This window comes from Micrasema longulum, unplaced genomic scaffold (assembly GCF_059751315.1).
Source record: "Micrasema longulum isolate JH-2025_06_02 unplaced genomic scaffold, ASM5975131v1 h1tg000387l, whole genome shotgun sequence".
Classification (NCBI taxonomy): Eukaryota; Metazoa; Arthropoda; class Insecta; order Trichoptera; family Brachycentridae; genus Micrasema; species Micrasema longulum.
This window is the reverse complement of record NW_028277588.1, coordinates 409,496-429,797: the sequence shown is the minus strand read 5'-3', so window position 1 is coordinate 429,797 and position 20,302 is coordinate 409,496. Positions and strand designations below refer to the sequence as shown.

At 31.9% G+C, this 20,302-nt stretch overlaps 1 protein-coding gene across 1 annotated transcript in view; it reads left to right on the top strand.

The window, feature by feature from the left end:
• Window positions 1-20,302, top strand: part of LOC148281989 (uncharacterized) — a 108,109-nt gene that overhangs the window by 15,843 nt on the left and 71,964 nt on the right. The window contains exons 11-20 of the mRNA XM_088225804.1: window positions 1,567-1,702; window positions 5,879-6,058; window positions 8,179-8,449; window positions 9,597-9,715; window positions 13,655-13,828; window positions 14,580-14,756; window positions 16,353-16,556; window positions 16,949-17,134; window positions 18,376-18,545; window positions 19,633-19,847. Coding sequence (XP_088081930.1) covers window positions 1,567-1,702; window positions 5,879-6,058; window positions 8,179-8,449; window positions 9,597-9,715; window positions 13,655-13,828; window positions 14,580-14,756; window positions 16,353-16,556; window positions 16,949-17,134; window positions 18,376-18,545; window positions 19,633-19,847 — 1,832 coding nt within the window. The remainder of the gene's footprint in view (window positions 1-1,566; window positions 1,703-5,878; window positions 6,059-8,178; window positions 8,450-9,596; window positions 9,716-13,654; window positions 13,829-14,579; window positions 14,757-16,352; window positions 16,557-16,948; window positions 17,135-18,375; window positions 18,546-19,632; window positions 19,848-20,302) is intronic.

Here is a 20,302-nt window from a genome sequence, read left to right as displayed (position 1 = left end):
AGTGACCGGTTTCATCGCTTTCGCGACATCTTCGAGACTGGTCAAAATAAAGCTGCACTAAAGTAAAATCAGAAAATAAATAAAGCTACACGATTTTTGATGAAAAAAAGTTTTTTTTTCTAATTTGTCAAAAACAAACAAAAAATTACATTGTAGATTTAAAATACCTGTTTATTTTCATCATTTTCTAATAAACTTACCCTTTGATACGGATTTACCTGTGCAACATTGGCTTCCTTAATGATTTTTCAATTATTTGAGTTGGTTTTAAATAAACGCACCTCTACGCAGCGCGGGCCAATGCATGCTAATATGTATTGGCCAACGCATTGGCCAACGTGTTGGGGGGATTATTTGTGGCTGTCAACGATGGCCAAGCGCTGGTCAGCGCATCCACACGTTGTCCCAGCTTTTAGTACGCTACGAACTACCAGAAAAGGTGCACGCTATTTTTTGTGTGCTTTTGACGTCCGCACATCGCCCCGCACTGACAGATACTGGACGACTCGCCAACGTGTGGGCAGTTTTCAGCGATTTCATAATTTTAAACAAATAATGTTTTGTTACACTATTATTATTGCTGTACAATATTATTTATCGTTTACTTTTTGTGCTGTTACATGTTCACTTAATTGCCATACTTACTAGTTCTTTGCTCGATGTATTATTATTGTGTTTTTTTTAATTATTTTTTTTGTCAACTTTTTAAAATCATTCTTATGTTGTTAAAATTCCACTTGTCAATGCGTTTTAAAGCTACAAGACTTTTTGTGATGTTAGCTATCATATTATATTTATCATATTTTGTAAATGTTATCAACCATCAAATATCTAAATTTAGTAAATGGGGTCTAGAATTTCAACCGTCCATGCGCTCAGTAACTGCAAGACTTGTTGTTATCTGACTTCTATTATTATAAATGTGCTTTTTATTTTGTTTTTAAAATATCATTTTAACTTTAAACTCCACTGTTAAATAATAAAAAAAATAAAAAAATGAAAATAGAGGCTAGATTTCTTACTGTCCATGCGCTCTGTAGCTGCAAGACGTGCTGGGATATTTATTTATTGTACAGCGCCCTTGAAGTGATTTTCACAAAAATGGCGCTATATAAATTATCCAAACTTATATATATATATATTATTGTAGCATACATATTATTTGTCCTAACTTAACATAGGACTTCAGTCCAATGGAGTTGGGACTTGTGTCTTAATTAATGTAAATAAATAAATAATTTATGGGTGAAAAATGTGTATTTTATTTTTAATTGAATCGGCATTCACTTCGTAACACCTTAGATAAGGGGAAAAAAACCCCTGCTCTAAGTTTCACTGATTAATCTGTTTATTTTTTGTTTAGATTCTATGTCATTGTGAACAATATTCTGTGTTTATTATATTAGTTTTATATCACCCTTCGATAGGAGAAGTGCTCTCCCGAAACTATAGTTGTATTCTTGTAAAATAATAAAATTTTGTAACATCGATAACAAAGTTTTATTTTCATAATAATTTAATGTGTATTTTACTCACATTAATTTGCATATCTCTGTTTATTTGTAGATCTGAACTTATAATCTTGCACGGCAGTAAAGAGAGAAAACAAGTTGGTATCAACAAGAACAAAGTGGAAGCTTCTACTTGTAGCTGGAGAGCTCTTGACTTGGCCGTCGGCATCAAGATGTGTGCAACTTATGAAGTAAGTTCTATTTTAGTGTTTTTAATAGCACTAATGCAGTGCCCTGAGCACCATCAAGATTGGAATAAGAGGGGTAATTTTTTTGCTAATTTTATTTTCTACGACGCACAACGTAAAGTAAAGTAGAGAAGGTAAAATATTTTATCGAAAAATAACCTTTCAAAAAAAAAAAAATACTTGATACAGCGCTATCGTAACTCATTACATTATGAGGAAGGGCAGTGGTCTTTTTTTATATTGTGCGTGTGTGTGGGTGCGTAAGTATTTTTTTTTTGTTTGTTTAAAACTTGTAATTATATTAAAAATGGTACAAGAAAGAGCTTGGTAAAAAGTTTGAAACCTTTTTGTTAAAAGTTAAATCAAGAAATGTTAAAAATTGTATTTTTTAAAGATATATTAAATTTCAAAACCGTATTCTGAAAAAAAAGCATTTTATTTTAAAATTTAACTCATACACACTGAATGAATAATGTGCGACGAGTCCCATACAATACGTTAGGTAACCACAAAATGCAGTAATGGACAATTATCATAGATTTTTTTTATTAGCTCATAAATTAATCTCAAAACTCACAAGCCGATCGGTACTATTCTTATTAAAATCTGTTAATTAATAATGGAGATATAAAGGATTAAATTCTAGTAATTTGAATGGTGCCAAAAACAAACAATTCGTGACGTCATCAAGTACGACGTCTCCGAATGTTTTGTGACGTCATCGGATTTTTTTTTCATCAATATGGATTTTATAGAGTATTGTAGATAACTTCATTTTTCTATGTGTCGTTTGTTTACATTTACGGTGTCCTGTCACTTATCTAACGATACTTGTTGTGACTTATAATTTTCATGATAAATTGATAATTCAATTTATCATTAACATATAAATTAATATTTAGAAGAGGTTGAAAACCTTAAAATAATAAAAGAAATTCGAGATGTAAGATGCAATCCGTTTTCACATCCATCTGTCAGTGCCTGGAACTGGGGGGGGGGGGGGCTTAAAATAATATGCATAGACAACTCTCCTTATATTTCTATCTGTGGCCTGTGGCATTACCAACATTAAAATGAATGCAATACTCGTGAAGTTCTGTGACAAAATTTATTACCAACTTACGAAACGATTGTTTTCGAAAGACCTTATTTTCGAAACGAAAATAATGATAATAAAGTATGTTCATTAGAGTGGGCCGATGATGCATGAAGTTTTTTTATTCTTTTAGACATCAAAATAGAAGAAAATGTTGCGTTTTTATTTATTTATTTATTATTATAACTATAACTAACGGCCGTTGCCAATTTGTACAAAATTAAAGTTAAATACGAAGTTATATAAAATAAAGAAAACATTGTTAATTGTTATGGTTAAACTCAGTAAAAGTAATGTATAGTAAAATAAATAATAAAAGATTGATAGTAAAAGGGTGAAGTATAGAAGAAAAGTAGTAAAAAAGAGATGCATTTTAGGTTTGTAAAGCTTACATAGGCACACATTGTTAGGCACAAAAATTCAGCAAAAATATAAAAATAAATACATATATATGAGTATATTATACAAACAGACTGAATCCCCGGTTCATCGGTTATTGTTGCAAAGTCAGTAGTACTTATTTCCTATATACAACCGAATGAGCATGAATCATCTAGGTAGCAAGTATGATTGTTTGTATATATAATGTTTCGGGGGTCTCAAACTAATTATTTTATTTATTCTATCTTAAAATTAAAGAAAATACGTATAAAAAATCAAATAAAAATGTTTTTGGATCACATTGAACGTAAAAATCTTTTTTTTTTAAATCCATACTACTATCCATCCCTCAGCCGAGGTTTGAAGTTTATAACTGTCTGAATATTTTGTTAATTACCTGTATTGATACAATTATTTTTTTGTTAGTAAAGTTATTACCTAATCACATTATAAACTCGAACGCGTTTTAAAACTACCGAAATCGAAAAAGTTTACACTCCGCGAAACTGATATCGTTGAGCACCTGGCTAATATTGACGAAAACATTGGCTCATTAAAACAATGCTACCCATTTATTACAAAACAGCGATTTAAACAAACACCAAATAAATAGTCTAGATCTTGTCTTGGTGTCTTTTATGTTTGTCAATGCCTTTTTTCTTTTTTTTAAATGTTTTTAACTATTATTTTATTGTAATATTAAAACCCTATAAATTGTATACATGGACAATGTCTGTTAATAAATAAATAAATAAATTAAACAAAGTGCAATTTACTCCATTAGATGCTTATTTAATGAGGTTTTAATGCACAGTATAACATTTAATTGGACTGATTCTTACTTAAATACGAAATGACAGCCGGTTTGGCGAAAAAAATTAACTTTTTCGAAAACTTCAAACTCTGAATGAGGGCCAAAAGTAGTATCAAATATTTTTTGCATTCCAATCAATCCAAAAGGCAATCTTTTAGACCCCTTTTATTTCGAAATTCGTAATTAACCCACCCTTTAGTCCATTCCTCAGAGTAATAATTCGCTACCCGCTTATAGAAATGCCACTTCGCTCTGTTGCATAGAACAAAAGCGTTCCAAATTTGGCACCATCTTTAGGCCAAGGTCTCAATCGCACATACGATTGAGACTATCATCCAAATGCGTTAGCATGAACTCATTTAATTTACCATCTCCTGACAGGCGCAATAAGGATCTTCAGCCAAAAAAAATGTTTTCTTACGCGCGGTAAAAATCAGAGCGTTAAATTATACTGCAAGGTTTCTTGAAAATCTACCAAAAAACCAACTACTTTCAACGACGTCCCTAGTTCATATGAATCAACTAACGATAAAACAGTTGTGGAAGATTTTCATTTATTTTTTCAATGTTACTATATCATTGTAGACTGTTGGTTTGTTTAAAATAAATAAATAAACTCTCAAATCCCTGTTTTGAGAAATCAAGCATTTAAGTTTAATATTTAAAGCATTAACTTTGTGGTCAAACATTTTAATAAATGTTATTAAATATTTATAAATAACCACCTACCGACTTTTCTATGTCTACCGGTTTCGAGACGTACCCGTCTCTTCGAATGTCGGTTTGCATGTTAGTTTAATTGGTATCCTGGCGAAAAGACGGGTACATCTCGAAACCATTAGACGTAGAAAAGTCTGTAAGTGGTTATATACAAATATTTTATAACATTCATTTAAGTTTTGTTCCAATTTCACTCTTTTATATCTTATTTTAATATAGTAAGATGTTAAGTGCTCATTTAAGAACAAGTTTTTTTTTCCGTTTCTTAATTTTATACTAAGTAAATATTTTGTTATTGAAATCTTTTAGCCTGAATAAAATACCGGGTATACGACTTAACCTTAAATTTATTTTTAAAACTACAGATATTTATTTATTTTATTTTATTAACATAAACTGCAAATCTGCCTTTTACAAACATTTATAATACTAATATTTTTTGGCTTCAATTTTTTTTTTTTTTAAACATAAATTTACTTATACTCAAGATTTATTAAAAAAATAAAACCTAAAAATCATACAAGATTTATATTTAAAAAATTAACCTAAAAATTATACAGCATATTCAGTAGAAAGTTTAAATAATAAAACATTCTATAGTAATACAACAAGAAAATCATAAGTACTGTTTCATACAGCTGGGCAAAGTGAACAAAAAACTGTGAATATTATGAAAAGCATGAATAAACAAATATAATTACCATTCACCATCTTTGAAAAAGTTTAAAAGGTTTGTTCTATAGCAACAATACCCTACACTAAATATATCAGATACGTGGGAATAACTATTGCCGAATTCATGAAGTCTATTTAATACGGCATTACAAGTATACACTGTCCGTAAATTGTTGCTACAAAACGGTGGCAACTGTCCAGTCATTCTTCCAGGCACCCTGAAGTTGATATGAAATATATATGAAATTTAATATGACTTAGTATATTTTGCCAGTTTGTAGAGCGTTAAAAACTTTACAAAACTGCATAATTAAGTCAAATCAGCACATTTTTGAGTTAACATTTTTTGCCAGTATACCACGATATAGTCTTTTATAGCCTCCGGACTGGCATAAGAAGCATGAGACAGATCATCTTGCCTTCGTGTTCGCTTATTTGCTGCGATTGGACTACTAATAATTACCTGAATTAATATTGTGTCTCTTCTTTTTAGTTTCCTAACCTAACTGCCGTGAATGACGCTCCATACTTCCTTATGGCTGGACCAGCCAATTATTTGCTATCTCTTGAAAAAGTAGACCCAAGTGCAAATGTGTACTCTTTCCTCTACAGTCTGGAATCCAACAAAACTGCATCAGTTGTAGGGTTCGAATTCGACACACCAGGATCCAAGGTAAGATTCTTGTATTTTATTTAATACGAGCTGAAGCCGACAATGCTTTGCTATTGCTGGATTAGATGTTATACTCGTATCTAGATTAAATGAACAAAATCGAATGCTATCGAAATACGATTTCTCGTGTGAATGTGTCATAAAAATATTTACGATAGATGCACAAATTTTGAGATCCGTACATAACGTAAGGCTAAGATAAGCATTAACAACAAAATCAAGAAAGAAGTTCTGCGTTGGTTTGAACATGTAGATTGAACGGACAACGAAAGAACGGCTAAAAATATTAACAATGCGAATGTTCATGGATGCAGAAATAGAGGAAGACCGAGAAAGACATGGCATGACCAAATCCTACAAATACTTGATGGATATGGAAAAAGTTGGAATAATTGGTGCGCGTGCATGAGAAGATCTATAAATGTAGAGGAAGCGAGACCTGAATGCAAAGATAGAGTGATGTGGCGTTATATTCTCTCTCCCTACCCTTACAGGGAAACGGCGTGATGGTTTGTTGTTTGTTTTTGTTGTTAAAAAAAAAACATTTCTCTAATGCCATAATTCTGAGAGAAAATACGTGAATCCGTTTGTATGAAGAAAAGTCGGACCACGTTTCCTCTTAAGCTAAAACATAATTGAGTATACTTACAAAACTTTACTAAAAAAACCTTTAGTAAAACCGTTTGGATAAACGTAAAAAAGATGTTGTAACTTTTCATTGGTAAGTAGGTACTTGTTTATGATTGAATTCCAAATCTAAAAATAATAGATATTCAAATATTGAATTCAAGTAGGTACCTAAGTACTTGTTAATGTTTGAATTCCAAAACATAAAATAATAAATCATTTAACTATTCTGGTACATAAGAAAACATCATATGATCTGATACCATTTACCATTAATATAATATTAGGTCTTATGCTGTGTTAACCTTTTCCTTACGGTTTCAAAAACATCCGCGCGTTACGGTGCTCTGTAGTCATTACACATGCAAAAACTGAGACATTTTGAATAGGAAAATTTTAATATTCATGGGCAGTCCTTCAATTATTTATAGTTGATGTCAAAAGTGACAACATGTTCAATATAATTGCAAAAAACATTTTAAAAAAACATAAGTTTATACTCGCAGCGCGGGGGAAAGAACCGCCACTTACAAAATCCGGAGAGCTACTAGTTCGTGTGTGTGACGCGTGAAATTGTTTCTCTCGCTCCAGAATATACCTGTTTATCGAGAGTGAGACAATTATATCGTCCGACTAACTTGCAAAACTCCAATCTCCAAAAAAAAAAATTTACAGAAGGGTGATTTCAAAAAAATAAACTGTTTTTTTACCCTCCTGTAAAATTTTTCTTTTTGGAGATTGGAGTTTTGCAAGTCAGTCAGACGATATATAAGGTTACTATTTTACTACGTACTTCGCAACATGTGACACATTGGTAAACTTTCTATTGTATTGGTGATTTATCTAGAATTTTTGATAAAATGCTTTTTCTGTTCCCTATAAGCATTAATTATTTAATTAAAAAATATTTTAACCGATACGAAAATGTATAGAGGAGTGCCGAAAATTTTAACCCATAATTTGAAATATTCATGGAGATATTCACATTATTAGATGCAATGTGTACTAGCTACATTACTATTTTATTTAATTTTTACATCTGAGCATGTTTTTCATTCTTTATTTCCATTCTTAATTTTTAATTACTCTTACAAATTTTCTTCATTTTTAATATTATTTCCATTTGTAAATACTCACTACAAACTACAAACCTTAAAATATATTTTTTTCACTTAAATTTTAATTTTTAAACAACTTTCATTTATGTTTTCTTTTTCCTTCTCTTTTTTATACTTTCATAATTAACCTTACATATAATTGCTTTTTAATATGGAAACTTCACTGGTCCATTAGAATTAAGTCTAAATGTGTAAAATATTAAACTTTGTAACTGTACTGTATGTTTCCTGAATAAAAGAAAAAATAAAAATAAAAAAAAATAAAAAATAAAAAAAGCACCGAGAAGGGAGAGCTAAGAAAGTTAATAGAATTGAATGAAAACAAAATAAACATGGTAATGAAAAATTGATAATTAATTCTTATAATAATTCTAGACCAAACGCATGTTCAACGCCAGCATCAGTTCCTTCCCCAACACGGGATCCGCAGTCCTGGCCTACCACTCCTCAAACCACTACCTCAAGGCCCTGGCTTCCTATAAGAACTACCCGGACACCAAGCACATGGAGTGTATGCTGGACATCGATGGCCAGAAGCACTTTGACGCTGTCATGTCACTCTCCAAACAAAACCAGAAGAACGGCTATATATTAATTCCGCGCCTTTACGTGGCTGTTAATGGAGAAAGAATCACTGAATTGGGAGGTAAGGAACGATCAAATAGCTAGAAAATGATTTACCAACCCTTACGGGTTATTACATTAATCCAGGTGAGACTATTATGTCACATGAGTCTACATAGAATACAAGGCTTGATATCATAAGGTGGTTACTACAACCAGGTAACTTCAAAATCATCATTTGTGAGTTACCCACTTAAAACACGTTTTTTATCCTCCTCCGTGAATGCTACAAATAGACAAGCCATGCATTTAAATCCTAATAATAATCATAATCATTATAATTATTTATTATTTAAAAAGGCTCAAATATGTTAAATGTCAACGTTTCCGGGATTTGAACCCGGGATCTCAAGAATGGTAGACAAACGCACGACGAGGCGGAGGTTTTTCCACTCGATTTCGTTTTTCAGGATCGAATTAAAAACATTCATCTAGAATATATCACCTTTCTTTTAACAATTTTAAATAAATAAGGGTATATGATATACTATCGAGTAATTATTTATTAGTAGAATAAACAATATTTTTTAATTTAAAATTTGGAGTTCCACAAAAACAGTCCATTTGCAATGCAATGGGCCACGCCCCTAATACGTCACGATTCGTGTAAATTTTGAACTTTGTTTTGAACCCTTTAAATTTAAATCGAACATCGTCACGAATCTTGACGTCACAATTATCAAGGCCAAACATGTCGCGTTTTTTAAAGTCATGTATGAAAACATTTTTCCACAATATCCATATTGATTTTGAAAATACAACAATTTTTTCCAAATCCATTTAATATATTTTATCGTTTTTCGTAGTAGGTGATATTTCCATATTCTTGTTCTGTTTCTCACACAGAACTGTATTCTTCATCCGCACAAACACAGACATGCACTATTAGGTGCTTATAAAAGAATGATGGAGAAGAAAAAAAGTTAGTTTTTATCAATCTCCCAATCTATGGGTACTTTTAATATTAAATATAAAAAGTGTGTGATTAGTAATTAAACACTATTGCTTGCTTCTCCATACCAAATTTTTATGTGATTTCATTCGTTTAAAATTATTAATCGGGTTATTTTCTCTATCACAACTTCTTTTTGTGCTAGTTAACAGAAAAGGGTTTATAATAAGGACATGTGGGTAAAACTATTTTTAAAAATACCATTATGTTTTCCCAGGTACATTGCGAATGGCTCAAAAGAAAGGAGTATCACAATGCGACGTTTCTCTGGAATTTCAAACAAAACGTCTGGCAAGTAGATTGATTGGATACCTGACATGGAATGGCCCGAGCAAGGTATTTATTTATTTATAAATTTACACGCCCTACGGGCTTTTACATTTATTAGAAATATATTCAAGTGCAGCAGTGAAACAAAAAGATACAATAATAAGTAAGAATAAGGAAATGTACCAACATAGGTTTATGGGTATAGAGAAAGATATTTAATATATTTACTTATAAAAACATACTTTGCATACATACACATATACACCGCAAGACAAATAAATTTACGAGTTCTCAAAAAAAACTAAAATTGACATATAATGAATTATTCTTGATATTTAATTAGTTTTTTTTATATTGTTTGACATATGTGATGACTACTCGTTATTTCAAGGTTAAAATAAAAAATCTTACTCATGAATTGTACTTAGAAATTGCCATTATATATCAGGTATCAGATTACCCGAACCTTAGAGACCCATAACGGTTCATTTATTGTCGAGTGTTTGTGATGGAATAATAAAAGACATGTTATTTTTTAATTCATATTTAAGAAGTAGGTTCTTATCGCTTTATTTTAAATTAAAGTATTTTACATTTAAACATATTTATAACATTTAAAAATATTTAGTACTTAGTGAATTCACCTTTATTTTTTATAACATGTAAAATTCTATTATTTAGAGAAGCGTAAAGCGAATCTAAAATTTCTGATGTTATTTCTTCTTCCCAAACTTGAATTAAGTTTTTTTTTAATTCCTCAATGTTTTTTGATTTTTTTTTCCCGACTTTTTTTTTCATAATCGCCCATAAATTTTCTATCGGGTTCAAATCAGGGCTATTCCCGGGCCACGTCAACGATTTTAAGCCAATTTTCTCCTTGAATTCATTGATCTATAAAAAAACAATAAATTATTTATCATGTGGTCACAAAATGCATTTAAAAATATATATATTTGTACTCACAGTGCGGGCTCTATGGCACGGCGCAGAATCGTCCTGAAAAATTGGGTCCGCGGTATACTGCGTAATGTCCTCGATTGTTGGAATAATATGTTTTTTTAACACTTTTTTGTACTGAATGGCATTCATCGTACCCTGTACAAAATTTAGAGGTCCTAAACCGTATGCTGTCATGCACCCCCAAATCATCACGTAGGGTGAATGTTTAACGGTTCGAGTGACGCACGACGGATGATATCTTTCCCCACGTTTTCGTCGAACTATCTTTCTGCCGTCTGGACCAAAAAGGTTGAATTTTGATTCATTAGAGAAAACAACATTTTGCCAATCCTCCAAGGTCCAATTCTGGTGCTCTTTCGCCCAATCCAGTCTAGCCTTCTTCATTTTGTCCGTGAGTAATGCTTTCTTTGCGGGACTCCGTGCTTGGAAACCATGCTCCAACAGCCGCCTGGACACTGTTTTTACTGAAAATGTTGATGTGCTGGTAGACTGCACCTTTGCGTGTATTTCAGGTGCCGTAAAAAATCGATCGCGCATAACAATTTTTTTTGTTAAGCGATCATCTCGGGCAGATGTCACGCGCCCCCGTCCGCTTCCTTTTTTCCGTTCTATGGATCCAGTTTCTTGGATTTTTTTTAATAAAAACCTCACTGCACCTTCTGAATACCCAACTCGACGAGATATTTCACAATTAGATATGTTTTCTTGCGACAATGTGATTATTTTGGATTTTATCGCAATCGACATTTGCTTTGCACTTTCCATGATTGTTGTGTTATGTTCACTCAAACGCGGGTAAAACAAGACTGTTGAGACATTTTAAAATGTAAATATTGTAGAAAGGTGACACATAGTGTCCTTAATTTATTAAACAAAAGAAAGAGGTATCGATAAAGGATTTCTTAGAAAAAGGGTTCAGTAAAGTCAAGGGGCGCGGTAGCAGGTAAACTCGTAATTTTTTTTGTCTTGCGGTGTACATACATGCATGTATATGTATATACATATATATACATACTCGTTACCTAGCCGCTGGCCGGTGTAGTCTAGGTATTGGTAAATTGTAATAATAATTATGATTGCCAGGAGATTAAAAAAATAACTTTAGCTGCCGAATATTTCGAACAGGTACTTTTATGCTGATAACACTAGTTGATTCCGGAACGTTCAATACGCCATTTGCTATTTAATATAAATTTAATAAATCTTAATTTATAATTCTGCTTTTACAAAGAGTCGACATATTAAGTGTACATAATAAATTGTCGTAATCAATATTTTCAGTGGGTATATTTATTAAGATTGTAATTGATGAATCTAAGGAATTTGCGTTGTACTCTTTCTTTAAAATATGAACATTGTAATAAGGTGACCAAATTGTTGAATTGAATTCTAAATTACTTCTAACTAAGGCAGTAAATAGTACTTTGAGGGTAGTGATAGAATTAAAATCCTTTACAGTTCGCTGCAAATATCCGAGATGTTTTATCGCCTTATTAGTGACAGTATCAATGTGAGGAATAAACGATAATTTTTCATTAAAAACTATCTCCAAATCCTTTTTTGTGTAACTCTTTCCAGATTAATATTATTGATGTTAGAATCGAATAATATAGGTTTTTTACTTCTTCTAAATGATATTACACAACACTTGTCGACATTTAAGTAAAGTTCATTTTTCTGGCACCAGTTGTACAGTCTATTGATATTAGTTTAATTTTTATTTATTTTACCCTAAAATGGCAGTTAAATTAATATATTGGATTTTTTTTTCAATCGTTTCAGCAACTAGTTTTTTGCATTTTTTATTGTTTGTCATACAATATTTGCTGGCGTTTATTTAGCTGATTGATACACACTATTTATTTATTTATTTGGATCACCAACAGCTATAATTATCTTATATATAACAAAACAAATAACAAATAAGCCAATAACAGGTTTTCACAAGTAGCATCACAGTAAGTTAAAAAAGATTCTCGAACATAAAATGAATAGTAATTAAATGTAAATTCAAAAGAAAAGAAAAAATACTACGAATTATTTCGAAAGCAAACGCCGTACGTCATTAAGATTATTTGCAAATAAATCTGTGTTTAATGATTTATTTATTACATTAAAATTATTAATTACTATTAAATTATTATTCACATAGATGTTTTATTTAAAAATCATCTTTGTACGTGTTTTTTATGGACGATTATGTTTGGCAAGTTCATACAATCTGAAATCACTCTGCTGCATGCTGGAATTGAGGTTGATTAAGGAACGATTGATCCATCAGTAAATAAATATTTTCAGTACCAAATATCACATTTGTTTTACAACTGCGTTGTATTTAAACAACCATTACGGAGCACTGTGTTTGCTCACTCGATCAGCACCATGCGAAGGAACTACTGAAAGGGCATTTGCAAAGGTTTGCTTTCAACCTAATAAAACTATGCCGAAACCAAGTGAAGATTTATCATTTCCACCCTTACTGGGTACTGCAAATAATATAAACACTTTGATAGAATTAATCTCGTTAAAACTTCTAGATGTAGGTTCTGCAGTTCAAATAATGAAACGCCTTTACACATGTTATATGAATGTGGTGCTTTATATTACAAAAGATGCTATTTCTTCGGTGTACTATTGGTTAAACCTGAAGATGTGAGAGGACTCTACCCCTACCTGATGTCCTGCTTGGAGAAAGATATTAAGCCATGGATATAAAAGCACTCACTTTTCATTCAGTAGCCCTGCTCTTCAAAGACCTAGGCTTGAATGGCGAGAATTAATTCATGGTTACACGCCACAATAGATCTACCCAGCTCGCAGTGACCTCAGGAGCTTTTTTGGCCCTAACTCCTATCTACAAGAACTTGAACAGTAACTGAATTTGCTCTTGTAATATTCTATATTATATTGCAATGAGTTTTTTGATAATATAATTTGAATCAACTATGAATATATATCTACATTTAGTTATGCTTCGATTTCACTTGAAAGGTCGCTTTGAGAGGGTGTTTCTCATGAAATAAAATAGCTTTTTTGTCATTTTAGGGAGCGAAACTTCGATTAGACTATCAGTTCTTGGATGAAAAGCGCGAATCTATAAAAATTGACGCCCTAATAAGCAATAGAGAGATGGGAGAAAGATTGGATTTCTACGGAGAATTGGGTCTTGACTTTTCATCATATCCTCATCTGAATTTTTTCACTGCCACGAAGTACATGGTAAGTAACACATTCACTTTAATTTTTCTGTCATGTTTTTATTATAAATACGGTTCAGTTTAGTCCCACTTAATTGGTTTTAATTATTTAAATTTATTTCAACAAAGAGGGAAAACATTTTTGAGAAGGGAATATGGAAGTCTAGGCATTTACAGGGCTTATGACCTGTCATTGGCTGGTTTAAGTGGCCACTTTACACACTGTGTAACCGTTCAGTCTGAGAAAATTACATGGACAAGTACATGAACATATTGAATCTTACATTTTTATACAAAAATTAAAAACAGAGATTAACAAAAGAAATATAAATATAAAAAAAATTAACACTTTACTATGAATATAAAAAAAATAACACTTTACTATGAAGAGATGTTATTTTATTATATTATTCTACTTTTATTTATTTTTTAATAATATGTGACTCGCTTACATTATCAAATTCTACATCAAATGACTAAAACATACAAACTATCTGCATACACAATAAATTTACTGTATATTTGTTACATAAACATTAAATAAATCAGACGATTTAAGACTGCATATAGTGAGACTGCCTGGTACCTAAAACAATCTACTTTGACTTGAATGTATTCACAGAGTTTCCAGAAAGTCTCAGGAACGTTAGAAATTCTTTGCTTTTAGAAAATAATCCTTTCAGTTTATTTATAATCAACATATAACTATCCGCTCCCAATGGTGCATAGATGAAGCAAGTATGGTAAACTAAAATCTTTTGTAATGTTTTTAGGGAACAGAGCACCACGTAGAAAGTAGCACCAATTTCAGTTCTTCTAGAGAACAAATGGGAAATAACACAAAACTGCACTACGCCTTCTCTCGACACAGAACCTTCAATGGCTTTAGGATGAACCACCATTTAAAAATATTAAAACCATACCTGGATATTGTATTCAAATTCGAACAGGTTTGTACTCTTTATTAATAACATGAATAAAAGATCTGATATGGAATTCATATTGATTTATTATCCAAATATGCCCAGAGGGCTTTTACATGACAGGTATAAAATTAAAATTCAAGCGGTTTACGGTAGGTATAACAAATAAATATGTAGGCTGATAAAATATTATTAATATTTAAAGCATTAACTTTGTGGTCAAACATTTTACTTCATATTTGTATATAATATTTGTATGTAACCACTTACCGACTTTTCTATATCTACCGGTTTCGAGACGTACCCGTCTCTTCGTCAGGACACTAATCAAACCAACATGCAAAACCCATTATACACCTTTACCATAGTTGTTGCACAAAAAAAAAACATCATGACATGCATTAGAATAAGCGCATGCACTGATTAGGGTAAACATGCACTGATTAGGGCAAACATGCACTGATTAGATTATGAAAATATTTTATGTTGTTTGAGAAATAGTTTTAAAAAAGGAAGGAGCGTGAGTTTAATAGATTTAGGGTGACAATAACAATGGAACATCGGGTAACAGGCTATATTTTTTTTTTTTTCAAAAATATTTACCAAAAATTCTTAAATTAAAGTCCTGCTGAGTTGCATACATACAACTCGTCAGCAGGTTCTTATAAATTACATTAATTATTTACACTTAGCCTACATTAACAATAATTTTACTTGAAAAACAATTACAGATTACATTTTGAAAAATTAAAAACTATCACTAATACAAAAAACTTTTTTCTAATAACCATAATTTGAGCAAACGTCGAACTCCTGTATTTAACTCAGTATTTTTAATATTGTTTGGTAACATATTAAATATTTTAGGTATACTGTATTGCAGTGTCCTTTTGCCATATTTATTGCAGTATCTAGGAACAGCTAGCCCTTCCATACTAGTAAACCTGGTGTTGTAATCATGTACCAACTTGAGTTTATACTCGGAGTGCGACGCATGCTGACAAATTAATTTGTACCAAAGTAGAGCCCTAACAGATAATTTATTTACAGATTTATACATTAATGATATTGAAATATTGTGTCTCTGGCGGTATACATCTTTATGTAGTAGCAATTTGATCATAGAATTTTGCAAGGTTTGAATAAAATTAATATTAGTTTCACTTGATAACCCCCAGGAAGTTATGGCGTATCGTATAATTGATTCAGAGAGAGATAAATAAATGATTCGTAAAGTATTGAAAGGTTGTTTGATAATTGATCAAAGGAACATTACTTTTAACCCTTTATTATTTGTATGAAAGATTTTAACTCCTGTATTTTTAATAAAGTCATGATTAAAATTCATTAGGTGATTTGCGAATTTCGAGAAATTTTTATTGTGAAGTTTTCACGTCTCGAAACCGGTAGACACAAAAAGAAATATTTAATAACACTCAGTTATATCTAGGCACTTATCTAATGAACAACAATTAAATTATTCTCTTTTGATCATCAACGGTTAAAATTATGACGACGTGTTGTAAAATTTTTATTTGCTTCCAAGATTTCGACCATTTTCTGTCAACATTTTAAGCCAAATCCGAAAATTTCCTAGCTGCTCTAATTTTTTTTCTGTTTCAGGATGGATCCCTTTCTACTATGAACAGTACTGTAATGTACGATAAGGGAACAAGTGTAGGGGGGTTGATTAATGTTGCCGGTAGGTTGTATGCCCCGCCGGGAGCAGTGTTGTATATAGACGCCGGTCTCAATGCCACCCTTCCTGCTCTCACACCAATGGTCATAAATCTAAAACTACACGAAAAAAAGACAAACGAATTTGATGTAAGTATTATTTTTTTTACATACAATGCTACAGAACCGAGTTTTTTATTGTATTCAGTAGCATGTTATTATTTAAATTACCCACTAAATCTAGAGAAATTTGCTCTGCACTCTCTCAAGTTATGATGAATGAACTCTATAAAATTTGACCTTTCAAGTAACAAAACAGATAAAGATAAGATGCAGTTGGACTACCAACCCAGTGCCCTATGAACCACTGGTTGTTAATAAAGAAATAATGATGATGACATTTGCAATACAGGCCTAGAAATTACAAAAGTTTCTACAAGATACACTCAACATTTTTGACGACCGTCACGCTTTGGCGACAAACACCACATTTTCCTTTTAATTTTTTTTTATGTTTACAATATTAAATTGTGATCTTTCAGATATTTTTGCAAGGCGTTTGGTTTACTGGCACTGACGCAAATGTTATGGCAGTTTACCAAGAAAAGAGCACATCTCTCATAGCGTCTAGAAGGCTTAAAGCTGTTATATCCAGCTCCACATTCACTGAAGTGGCACTAGATGCCAAATATACTCAAGACAACAGACAACTTAATTTCAATATCAAGGTATTTATTATATTCGTTTTTTGCTTATTTTATTTTCTATATCTGCTCTTCCGACTCTTTCGAACAGTCTTTAAGGCTTTCTGTCAGCTGCCAGCTCCTGTGGATCTTTCCAAGTCAGGTTTTCGTATCTTAGCTCTGACGTGAACTGCCAACAAAGAATGTCTTGTAAAAAAGCCGACCGTATTGCCTCTATTTTATGATAATTATCACCCGAAGTTGCCAAGTCTGTTCTTGGGACGGAATAAATAATGAAATAAAAAGAGAACTCTGAATGAGTATTTTTAATTCCATGGCTACTCTCAGTTAAAATCCTGGAAAAAAAATCAAGTGGCGATATGCCTGCCTCAGAGTAAAGTAATTGGCATAATTGTCTACCGTGCTTGAGGTGTCAGGTTCGATACCTGGCAGGCATGAAGGCAAATATTGTTTTAAGGGCGATGTTACCCCGCAATATTTCATTGTCTTTGGATTGGCACCTAAAAAATAAGACTGATCACTCTACTTTCATGTACCCAACAGATGATTGAGATGAGGGCCAAAATATATCACGAGACTAATAAAAATTGAAGGTTAAGAAAGTAATACTTAGTTGGTACTTGACGTTGCTGGACGTCCAGTGTGTTTATCATCATCTAAGCATTCACAAACGTCTTTAAACCTCTTATATTCATTCTTATGCCCGTGTTTTCGACATACACGATTCTTTAAAGGCTTTATTCAACATTTTCAATAATTCAGCACAAAAAATTTCATTAGCAACACAAAATTTGAGACACACTCGCTGTGCCAATTTTTTATCCATTGTAAAAATTGCCACACAGCAATTTTTCGACTCACTCAAACAGACGCTGACAGAATACTGAGCATCCGATCGAAGTCAAACTTTTACAGATTGTCAAACACAGTACTGTCAACGTAGCTACAAAAAATCATACCGATTGGTGGGACGCGGGCATTTCAAATTAGAAATTTCCGTTTATTTTTTATCATATGGTATAGAGCGAATGGACAGCAAAATAATTGGTGAAATGATTTACGATGTGAATGTTTATCGATACAGAAAACGAGAAAGACTAAAAAAGACATAACATGACTAAATTCAACAAATAGGTGCTATGTACATCTATGAGAGAATATAGAAGAAGCAAAGTCTGTGTTCAAAGACAGAGTTGTGTAGCATTCTATCCTTTCGTGTCTTTATTTATTGGGAATAATGATAATTCTTTTTCGTATACTTTCAGGGAGAACAGAATACAGACCACTACAGCCTTGTAGGACGGTATGTTTTAAACTCGGAAAAGAATATAACCTGCTACGGGCAGTTGGATATAGTCTCGAAGTCATATAGTGTCAGCTTGGCCGCAGATCTTTATAATGATTCCAGCATACAAGCCGATATTCACCTTGACCAGTAATTACCATTTATTACATTTCGTATTTATGTTGTTATTATTTGTATTCTAGCTGCGTTATGTTCACCATTCTGGCTATATTTGAACAGCTTTATTCCTTTGACTCTTCCATTTGTTGATGTTTGTAAAGTTAAAGAGCTAAAACCTTTAATGATATGGGTGAGATTCATCTGATTTAATTATTTTACCTACATACAGGCAACGCCTGAAAATATTTTTCAACTTTTATACTTTTTTTTTTTTTTAATATTTTTTTTTATGTAGTCTAAAATAATACAAGCATAATATACGAATGTCTTAATATAAACTTTAATCTAATTATTCTTCAAACATATACTAATGATTGACATTTCTAAACAATATACATACTTCTTTAAAGCCAACTCGAATAAGATTACTTTTTAAGAGCTAACATATCTGCCACATACATGTTTTTAACTTTACTTCTTCTTAGACCAGGTGAATTCATCAACAAAACTTTGAGTTTGTTCAAATTTTTGTTCCAAAAAGAGTTTCAAAAATAATGGTGAATATTAAACAGTGTGTAAAGTGGCCACTTAAACCTGCCAGTGATAGATCATAAGCCCTGTAGACGCATAAACTTCTGCATTCCCTTGTCTACAATGTTTTTCATCTCTGTTGTGATGTGTTAATATTTACAGCTTCCTAGGAAGTAGAATCCAGTCCTTGTCTACAAAAATTTGAACAAACTTATTCTTGTTTTGTGTACAGTACTATTATTTTGGTACATTTTTTAAATACATATTATTCGTCCTAACTCAACACAGGACTCAGAAAAAAATGCCGATAAACTTTTACAGAAATAAATTGAGGTGATATTACTTGGATTATTTCAAGGTTTCTAAATGTCGTTCTAATTAAACAGATATGTTGCCAAAATACCCAATCGGTCGGGCACAAATTAACAATATTGCATTTTAGGTAAATAGTTATTTTCTCGTATCTCAAAATTTGGAGTTTGGAGATGTCTAACTGGTGGATTAGTATTACTACAAATTTATTTGAAAGACCTTTTTAATGGTTGACTGTTTACTTTATAAAACTTAAACTAATTTCTGTTTCCAGATTACGCGATATTCACATAACATACTCTAAAATTAACCGGCCAAATGTGAAGAGACTTAATGCCGATATCAACTGGGATGCTAACAGAGACCCTAACCAGAAAGTCAGCGTTGCTGTAGAGCTTCTCAATAAAGCCATGTTCAACTTTGGAGGCTCATTCCTGGTATTCTACCCCGGAAGGCTTATCAATGGAGAGATCGACTTTATATTCAAAGGTACATATTTGTTTTAATAAGAAGGCCTCGATTATGAACGCTATCTTCATTCGTACATATCGAAACGATATGGTTAACTTCTATACTATCTGTATCTACCTCGTCATCTTGACATCAAATAATCAAATTTAAACAATAAATGACCCCAAAAATTTAGTCCGCGTTCCTTACTTCATTGACATTTCAAATAGTTCTCATTTATATTATTAGATAAATAAATATATAGTCAAAGTTAAATTTGTTGCAACAGAGAGGGAAAACATTTTTGAGAAAGGAATATGGGAGTCTAGGCATTTACAGGGCTTATGACCTGGTTTAAGTGGCCACTTTACACACTGTGTAACATTCACCATTCTGCCTATGTTTGAACATCCGCGTTTCCTCAACTATTCCATTTGTGAGGTAAAAGAACTGAAACCTTTATCATGCGGGTGAGATTCATCCGGCTGAACCAA